Below are 10,642 nucleotides of genomic sequence, written 5' to 3'. Positions count from 1 at the left end.
AAAACAACAGTCAAGAATTAGAAGTACAAAACGAGGATTTGTAAAGAAGAATGTCAGAGGATTTCGATATAAGCCAAGAGGAGACTGGTTTTCCTTTGTTAAAGTAAGGAAACTTTGCTTCCTTTGATCCTGTAAACAAACGTTGGTTTTCACGAGACTCGCATGCACAATTCTAAACTCATACGTCATCCGCTATTGCTTCCGTGTACAACTGTTGGCGCAAGCTACATTAAAGTGATTATATGTTTTGAATATAGATATTTTTCTTACAAAAACGCATCGATTCGTTACAGAAGGCCTTTATTCACCCCCTGGAGCCGTGTGAGACGCTTTTTTTAATGGATGTGCACTTTTTATTTAACTTCTTTTGGACTGATGCATGCAACACCCACTGAGTGCCATTAAACAGCTTGAAAGATCAAAGAATATAACTCCTATAACTCCGACTGGATTCGTCTGAAAGAAGAAAGTCATATACACCTATGATGGCTCTGGAACACAGCCTTAACCCTTTAATTGTAACCACTATGGAATAAACTGTTTCTACATGGCCTCTAGCTGGACCAAGTTGGTCATTAGATGATTGATCAATTGGACCTATTTAAACAAAATTCTACATTTTATTGCTTTTAGAACAAACAATTGCTCTAAATGTGATTTTGTAGCAATTTAATTACAGCAAATATTTTTTTCTGTAAATACTTTTTAGTGATGATGTCTAATTTTTTTTATAGGGAAAAATTTTGAAAAGCAGTCTCAACACAACAAAACCCCCATGTTAAATGAACACTGCTGGTGGTCATATAATAAGTGTGGATTATACTTTATAAATACCAGCAGTGTTCATTTAACGCTTGGGATGTATTCAAAAGTATATCATTACATTATTAAAAAAAATGTATGTATAAGACCAGAGGCGTCATGCCCATTCAAAGTGAGGGGGCACGTGCCCCCTCGGATTTTTGAGCCAAGTGGGTTTTGAATGCAGCTTCCAAAAGACAAAAAATAGCAGATTAATATTTTCCATATTAATACAATCACACCGGCGTGATTATAACGTTCAGTGCGTCATATCATCAGCTGCTAAATTAAAATCTGCGTTCGCTGGCTGGCGCTGAGCCAGATACAGACGCGTTTTAACAGCGCTGCACATTATAACCAATCACACACGATGTTGTTGAGCTTATGAATGCAATGGCCAATCAGAGGTGTTCAGATGAGTCATCGATAAAATGCCGGTGTTTCCTTCACTCGCTCGCTGAATGAATACCTCTTTCTAGTGAATTCTCTCGTCAGAAACAACAAAGTGCAAATGTGTGTACACAGTGTTGCGCATTATAACCAATCACACACGATGTTGTTGAGCTTATGAATGCAATGGCCAATCAGAGGTGTTCAGATGAGTCATCGATAAAATGCCGGTGTTTCCTTCACTCGCTCGCTGAATGAATACCTCTTTCTAGTGAATTCTCTCGTCAGAAACAACAAAGTGCAAATGTGTGTACGAATCTGTAAGATATTAATTTCAGAGTGTAAACAGCTTCAGTGATTTTAATGGGAGTTTTTGAGAGTGCTTGATCTAGACTGTCAGTGAAAATGTTCTTTGCTCTCTTTCTGTACAAAGAAAGTGTTATGAACATTATTAGGTTACTTTGACCATCGCCCACTATAGATCAACATAAAGGTGAGAATCAAGATATTTCATGATATAGTTAATGCGTTTGGGGATGTTTCGAATAAAAATGAAAAAATAAATAAAACATAAGTGTTATGTAATAAAATAACCCATCCCCCCACCCCAACTCGTGCCCCCTCAAAAATAATGAGTGCATGACACCCCTGTATAAGACAATTTACTTAATCTTTGTTTATTGCACCATAACCAAGGGGAAAAACAGAAACAAAAAGTCCTATTAAGAGACGAAATATGACAGCAAAAGCAAAACATACTGTATTTCATTGAAAATGTGAAAATACATATAAAAAAAACTAAACAAAATGGATGAAACTGAGATGTAGCCTTGGTATAATAAACCACATTTATTCTGCTGATACTCTGTCATCTCCACAACCGAGTATTCAAGTATTTCTCTAATTGCACAGGCACTGAATTCACATCGTATTTACAGAACATTTTCAGCAGTTAGTAGAAATGTGTTTTGTAGTACAAGGCTTTAGAGAGCTCAACTATAAATACCAACATCCTTCTCATCCTCAACTAAAAAGACACTAAATGTTACAATGCACATGCTATACATACACTGAAGCATATCATATATACAAAATTATACTAAGAAAATAGCTCAATCAGCAAAACTAACATGACCTCTGTGCTTCTGCCAATGACTTTGGGCTACTAAAAACCAAGAGCCATTAATGCTTTAGTTAACTGTCATGTACTGTTTCTTTAAGAGCTCTGTCATTTCTAAAAACTATTTGTATTTTTTTTTAATTATTTAAAAATCCCAATTTAATGTAATTATCAATTTGCATTTTACTGTGGTTGAAAATTCTGCAATAGAATGCTAATTTCAGGAACAGAGGACTAAAGATGTGTTTACCATCAAATAGATCTAAAAAAAAAAAAAACAATTCACATACACCTCTGAGCACAACAAAACAGTTTTTCAAAATGTTAGTTTAATAGCATGAAAATTCTACAGTGACTCATAGATTTGACCTCATTAATCAGTATCTTTGTGCAATTTTGTGCACATTTTTACGTCACGTGGAAATGCAGAAGTCACACTCAACAAAATTGATTATTGATATTTGAATGTTCAGTTTTTGATATTGCCTTAAATATGACTGAAAAAAAATGATGCAAGTTGTTACATTTTAAGGACGTTTCTCTGAAATCCAGTAAACCATCAACTTTTTTTTTCAAACATATACTGCACATTGTTACTTGCTGTATTTACTCACACTAGCACAAATACTGCAACTGGTTTAATGTGAATCTACCTCTTTGATGTGTAACAGAATTTATGAATGGCATGTTTGGAATAATAAATATGGGCCACAATAAATAACCTCTGATCAGCTATAACATGATAGACGGGACACATTTGGGAGAAAACTCACATCAAAGTCAAGAAAAAAATACATTGCTATATGAATGCACGGTTCCTCTTATTCCTCCTTGGTATGGAGAGAACATAAAGAATTTTATTTGAAGACATGAAAGTCCACATATATTCAGACAAAGGTGCACGCGTCACGTACAGAGAGTTTGTGAAACTGTAGTTCCTCATAAGTTTGAACTGAACTGTCAGCTGAAACTTCAGCCAAACATTCACTGTAGCAGTTGAACTGTCCTGCACATCCTTTGCTCATTTCTAAATAATTCCAAAAAATAATTGATATAACTAGTTCAAATAGTTTCCCAAAGGGACAGCAAATACTGGTTAAATGATGTTCTGTTAAAACATGGAAATATATGAATTCTCGTTATGCATTTATTTAGATCCTTTATAACAGTGGTTCTCAACTGGCTTTGCTTTGCATCTCACATTAGACATTACATGGCAACACAATACAGAACCAAAAATGTTTTTTATTTTCTATGATTCATATTAAGACTACGAAGAACTGCTTAGACTAACTGATATGCCAAATTATAAACATGACATAGGTCGAACAGGATAAATTACCATTTTGTAAAAACATATTTTTTTGTCAAACTGTTTTATTTTTATAATGTAATAATATAAAAAATGTATTCATATTATTATTAATATTATTGTTTAGGTCCACCAAATGATATAAACGTAAGCTTAATAGGAACATTTGTTTTTATTAATGTTTTATTGTTTTTTATAAACTATAATAATTATTAATAACCAATCAGTATTTATTATTATTATTATTATTTCTGTTTCATTTGCATTGTATTTTATAAGCTGCAATAATAATACTAATAATTATTATTATAATTATTTTATTTTATTATTTGCATTCATGTGTTGTTTTTTCTTTGCTGTCTACATCAGACAAGCCTGTGACTCTGTTTTAAGGTGACAATGCACCAGATGAGAACCCCTGCTTTATAACACTGGTTGTTACATGTGAAGATCAGCTTACATTTTGGATTCAGGACTGCAGAACACCGTCGCTTTCTCTGTCTACTGTGTGTCTTTATTTAACACACGGTCCATTAGTTGAGGAATGAGTCTTTAGAATTCACTGAATTCAGAAAAGTTTATCAACAAGAGCATCTCTTGCAAGACGTTCATGGTCTATAGAGCTGTGGTGGGACTTCAAAGGACCCGCTGGGGGCGCCTGATCAGTCTGTGCCCACTACCTTTGTGGGACTGTGCCCGTGTTCATGCCCTCTGCGACCATGTCATCCTCTACTACGTTACTGTAGCCCTCCTTCTCAATGCAGTCAGCCAGTACCTGGAGCACCAGGCGCAGCCGGCGGTCCATGGCCTCCAGATGAGGTCTAATAAGGATGGGTGACAGCGTGTCAGTCTGCAGACTTTCCTCCATCAGAGCACTCAGTCTGAACTCCTCCTTAGCCAACAGCTGAAGCCGTAAATGAGTGGACTTCTTCACCCTGAGTCAAACAGATCAACAGTTAGAATCAGTAACCAAAAACCACCAAGTCATTTCCAATTTACTCATGTATTGATTTAACAATGCATTTTCTTGTGGATGAGTAAATTAGGACGAAATTAGGACATTAGGAAATTAGTTAATTAGTGTCCGCCCACTTTTTCAGCAGCATTGGAGCATTTTACAAGACTGTGTACTTAACAGCTGAGGGAAAGAACTACAATCCCAAGAGGAATTACGAACGAGATAAGTGAATTAAAAATAAATAAACTATTTATTTAAAGTATAAAAACAATATATTTTAAGGTTATTGCAAAATATACATATATACAAATATTGTGGTATTTTGAGAGTGTAGGGAGACTCACTAGATTAACTGATTACATCAGTGCTCCATGGAAGATGGGATTTGCTTGCTGTGACTCTGATTGGTCGAATTTTCTGTACAGCATTATGGGTAATGCAGTTTTTCACCAGAAATTCTGATTTTAAACATGATTATTTAAAAAAAAAAAGTTGAAATAATGCAAACAGATGGCTTCAGCAAATCCATATACCATCGATTAACATCCTCAGAGCTCACAACAGGTCCGTCTTTAAATGTTTATAAGTTAATTGTTAAAAGTCAGGAACCTGACTGTTGTACTCTATTACAATTAATCACATAATATTAACATTCTGTAGAATAATGAAATCATATTTATAAAACAAGTTTAAATCATACTTAAATAAAGACATGATCTGCCTCAGTCAGCCGGTCTTTTCATTCATGTTTGTGCAAATGACATTTCACTTACAGGTGATATTTTATATTTGTTGAACTTCTACCATACAAATGTCTGTTAAATGATGCTTAATTTGACAGCCTTGATTTAAACAACGTTTGGAATTTCTTGCAGTGATTTGACAAATACTGAATAATAATTCAACTAATAATGCAAATACTAACCTGCAGCACTGACTCAAAGGCACCAGTATGGAGAGCTCATCATGAGAATGTTTACCAAAGCTGAAGATTAAAAGAGAAATCAGACAGACATTTTTATGACAATACTTCAGAAAACATACATAGCACTTTAATAATAATGAATTAAAGAAGCTAGCTGTATTGTGACAGATGAAAAAAAACAAAAAACGTGAATAATGTCTTACCCTCTTCCATTATCAAGGTGAATAATGAAAGTTTCATTTCCAAATTTTTCAAATGTCTCATAATGATGACGATCCATATTTCCTTTGAAGATACATAAACATTAATATGTATTACATAAATAGCTTGATTGAATTTCAGCTTCAATTTTGTTCAGAGACAAATGATGCACTTCTCTGAAATCCTCTTACCCATGAGGAAATCAAAAATGGTCATGTCCATGATGTCCAGCAGGCGTGTGCCGCTGTCATAGGGCGGCGTCTGCTTCACCTCTTCACAGTAATCAGGATCCACCTCCCACCTACACACACACACACACACACACTCCTCATTAGCTTACACTAACACACACACTGTTCAATGCAAAACAGCACAACATGATGAAGGTCACTGTAATGAGACACTAGAGGGCTCATGATAATCTGAGGAGAAACTGGATCATTAGAACTGAGCAGATAAAACAATGTTGCATGTTTAATACCCTCCTATTGAAGATTTTTATAATGAATATGTCCTGTATTTCAGCCTCTAAATCAATTATTTCAGCACTGTTCCAATGAAAGAGCTTCATGTTAGGACAGCTGATCTTTAACATTTAAATTTATATTATATATATATATATATTTTTTTTTTTGTATTTCTCTAAATAAAATGTGCTGTGTGGTCCTCACTCTGCTTTCTTGCGTTTGTGATAGGACCGTCTCCAGGGGTTTCTCCAGGTCCTGCGCTTGGCCAAGGCCAGGTCGGGCAGAAATGCTGCTAATGAGCCCTCGATCTGGTCAGGCTTCCCACACAGAGCATGCTCAGTGGAGCAGTAGTACGAACATTCACCATAGAAACAGATGTTATTGGCTGGAGGGATGATAGAGCGTAATTTAAAAAAAAAAAACTTAAATTGATGGCACTGACTAGAGTTCAGTATATTTATAATGTTGCTTTTAAAGTCAACATAAAATTAAAAATGTACCTCATTAAGGCATGTTTCTTTTGTAGAAAATGTTGTAAAAAATATGTATGTATCTCTGCATTGCTGCTTATTTACTCTGTATTGTGTTGTCTCATATAAATGAAAACTAGCAATTATAATTAATCCTCCTTCAGCATTTAGTAAAAAAAAAAATGTGCCCAGATTATTATAAATGTATTGCTTTACTTATTGCATTAAACATTTTAAGTCTAATTTACAAAACTGGTTCCTCAAATTGAAAAGAAAAATCACACTTTTAAGCAATTTCAGAGAAAATACATAAATACTGAAATAAATTGAATATTGTAAAAAGGATGAATAATACTACAATTTAATTTTGAGTTAAGTTAAATACTTTTCACAAATCAATCAAACAACATTTTTATTGAATATCCTGTTTCACACGGAAACACATCATATTATTGCACTGGCTGTGGACAGTATTTCATATTGACTTTAAATGATGGCTTTTAATCATGCAGACTGGAGTAATGGCTGCTGGAAATACAGATTTTCCATCACAAGAATAAATTACATTTTAAAATATATTAACCTCTTAACCTGCACCCCTATTTTTGAGCATTTTCTGAAAAACGACATACCCAAATAAAAATGTCTGTAGCTCTTGAACCCTGTGGTCTATATTCAGAAATCTGGTCTTGTTTGAAACTAGACACTTAGAAAATGGAAAATAGAAAACTGTTATTTAATATCGTAATAATATTTCACAACATTACTGGTTTTACTGTATTTTTGATCAAATAAACGCATCTTTGTGAGCATACGAGACTTATTTCAAAAACAATACTTTTTTTTAAGAAGGGTAGTGTATATTGCTCAATGTCAGCCTATAAAGGTAATTATATGGCACAAATCTGAAGTTGGTGTCAAATGAGGTCTCACTTGAAAATTAATTGACCAACAGCGCCATCTACTGGTTACTTACAATGGTAATAAGCTAAAATGCAATGCAAAATATAATAATTAAAAAAAAGAGCACACCTTGAACTGGTGATCAGAAATGACCTTGCCTCATTTAGGGTTGTATGGGCCAAAACTAACTAACTGAAAACCATTCAGTGCTTATCAACTGATAACAGAATTAAAGAGTAAAGAGAAGAGTAAAATGTGACTCCTGCGGTGTTGTGTACCTGGTGAAATGAAAAAGGTTCTCCACAGTTTTTTGTCACGGGTCACATCTCGTATCTCTTTGGTCATATTCACCAGTCGTCCAGCCACTGGCGGCACTCGACGGAAATCCAGGATCCTGTTGATCAATCAATGAGACAAAATGATTTTTGATTTTCATAATATGTTCACTTTTACATAATAGTTCATACTGATCATAATTTACATATTAAACGTTTCATATTAATACATTATTATATTATATTATATTATTATTATTATATGTATGTATATAAACTTTTTAAATGGAATATTGCAAACTAAATTAATATACACTCAAATGACCAAATTCATATAGCAAACTATTGGGCAAAACTATGGCACTAACTTACCAGTAGAGGGCACTCAAACTATTCTACATAAAATACACTTCATAGATTTTGAATAATAAATTACTACTCTGTCAAGGGATGTTTTTTTTTTTTATCACAGCCTTTTTAGTTACTCTATATTTCATATTTCATAACTGGGGAAACAATAAATTTTCATTCATAATTTATTGTATGTTTTGACCGACCTGACCTTGAATGAAACTGAATTTATTGCTGAATGTGACAAATTTGTAGGCTTTCTTTCTGACTGAACTGGTTATGTGTTTTAAAGCCTATTCACCCTGCGTGAAAAAAAAAAAAAAAAAAAATCTCCCTGAAACCAACTAATGGACAGGGCCTAAGGGATAAAAGCACTTGAAGCTACTAATTGCCCAGTCATGCTGACAGAGATGACAGAGAGAGTTTGTGTGCAGGAGCGTTCTCCTCCGCTCTCACTGTCCGATGTATAACTCCGAGGGAACTGTGGGGCAAATGAAAAGCTGTCTTTTCAAACCACTCTTCTACCTCAATCCTGACATCCTCCCCAAAGCCACGCTACAATGAGCCTTTCCCATCGACTAAAATCAGATAATTAATGGTACTTTGTCAGATATAGCTGTGGTGGGCTTGCGAGGACAGAGAGGCCCACTGGGTGATGGTGCTTTTAAATAGAAATAACAACCTGCACTTTTGTCTAACCCAGATGAACTTTATTTAGAAAAGCTAGTGTTTTTTTTTTTTCATTTCTTGGTTTGCGCTTTCTACCCACACACATGCCTGTGTGTACAGACTAGATTTTACTCCCGGCCAGATGTGCAGATGGAAGTGAGGCGGACCAGGCCGGTCTGGGCTGGGCAGGGCCTGCTGAATGATTATACTGTGCCCAAGACTCACGCTGGGTTCATTCTGACTTATGCTCACACTGCTGGAGAGGAGAGGAGAGGCGGAGTGCTTGACAGAGAACAGCACAGGACACCACAACACGCCAGTCGTGTGAGGGACCTCCATAGAGTGGAGCAGGGCCACCACTAAAATTCTCACATTTTTATGGTTTGGCCCCCACTCCCTCAATGAGCAGAAAAAAAATCACTCCAAAAATCATCTTCTTAATGATTATTTAGTTTTTCTGTAAAAATAAACATTCTTAAAAATAATAAAACAATAAAGATCAATAATAATCCTTTTCTCCAGTAATTTTTTTTTTGTTTATGTCCAGTGGTCCTGACAGGGCCTAGGACAATATTTCCAGCTGTCCACCCCTGACTGATCACACTGATGAGGAGAAAACGAGACGAGAATGGAAATAAACTATAATGGCAATAAATCCCTGAGTCTCAGATCACAATCGGGGAAAATCTGACTCATATAGCAAACAACCAATACATTCGACTGAAATGAGCTGACAAGGACAGATGTACATGGGTTATTGTGGCTGACACGAATTAAAGCCTCTCAATCACTGACATTCATCAGATGGGTAATCACCTCTAAGCAGACAATAATGGATGGAGCTCGATTGGTGATCAGATACTGACGGATGTGTTTGTGTGAGTCATTATGTTCTCTCTGGATTTGGTGTTTATGAGTGTTAAACTGCAGGTTTCTGACTGCTTACTGCCCCGAGATACACTCACAGTCTGTACTTTCACACATACATATAAACACAAGTTCAAACGTGCAGGACCACAAGCGTTATACATTCACAGGCACACAAAACATTCTTGTGCAAATAAATGCAGCCCCAACGGTTCATATACACAAGCAGGCAAACATTTATAAGTGGCATATGGTGGATGTATACATACACATATAGAGTCAGGGGAAGACAAACATCTCACACACACACACTATTCATGCCGGAGGCTGACATTTATGACCCGTTACCTGTCTAGATGATATGCTGCGATCTCAGCGTTGTGCCTCTCGAAATCGGAGAAGTAGAAGAAGTCTGGGGGTGTCTCCTGCTCCCGTGTCTGCCTGCAAGGCAAAGGTTAATCTGCTGTAAGTCCCTTTCATCAACAAAGCCATAATCGCAGCCCTAGCCCATGAAACTAAAGCCACCCTGAGAACTAGACATGGGTGTCATGTAGGCTAATAAAATATGTTTAATGGGACTGAATTTGTATTTAACGTGATTAAAATGTAATAAAAAACATTAGAAATTGGTAATTATACAACGTTTCCTTTCCAAGGTTATTCAAACAGCGAATAAATTATTATACTTCCAAAAGAGGACACGACTAGAAATCAGTGGTTAAGTTGTATTTATAACACTGTTCCAGAACAGTTCAACCCAATTATTCCGATGTGTCCAGCGCATTTTATGAAGGTCTGTTTCCTGATCCTGGTAGAGTAGACTACAATGCCGGCTGTTCTGACTCACAGACTATAAGTATATTTTTTTATATTTAAAGAATTTGCCACTGACGATTCAAACGTGAGTTTTGAGCAGTGTAGAGTAGCGTTTGT

The 10,642-nt window shown here is 35.6% G+C and overlaps 1 protein-coding gene across 1 annotated transcript in view; it reads right to left on the bottom strand.

Moving 5' to 3' along the window:
- Positions 1-3,959: 3,959 nt before the first annotated feature.
- Positions 3,960-10,642, bottom strand: part of LOC107699871 (extracellular serine/threonine protein kinase FAM20C-like) — a 37,172-nt gene continuing 30,489 nt past the window's right edge. Inside the window, exons 4-10 of the mRNA XM_016501283.1 lie at positions 10,058-10,150; positions 7,826-7,941; positions 6,379-6,559; positions 5,899-6,008; positions 5,710-5,791; positions 5,507-5,566; positions 3,960-4,558 (exon numbers count right to left, since the gene is read on the bottom strand). Coding sequence (XP_016356769.1) covers positions 4,300-4,558; positions 5,507-5,566; positions 5,710-5,791; positions 5,899-6,008; positions 6,379-6,559; positions 7,826-7,941; positions 10,058-10,150 — 901 coding nt within the window. The 3' untranslated portion in view covers positions 3,960-4,299. The remainder of the gene's footprint in view (positions 4,559-5,506; positions 5,567-5,709; positions 5,792-5,898; positions 6,009-6,378; positions 6,560-7,825; positions 7,942-10,057; positions 10,151-10,642) is intronic.

This window comes from Sinocyclocheilus anshuiensis, unplaced genomic scaffold (assembly GCF_001515605.1).
Source record: "Sinocyclocheilus anshuiensis isolate Anshui unplaced genomic scaffold, SAMN03320099.WGS_v1.1 scaffold1280, whole genome shotgun sequence".
In the NCBI taxonomy this organism is placed as follows: Eukaryota; Metazoa; Chordata; class Actinopteri; order Cypriniformes; family Cyprinidae; genus Sinocyclocheilus; species Sinocyclocheilus anshuiensis.
Note: the sequence above shows the minus strand (reverse complement) of the source record. Positions and strands in the feature narration are given on the sequence as shown.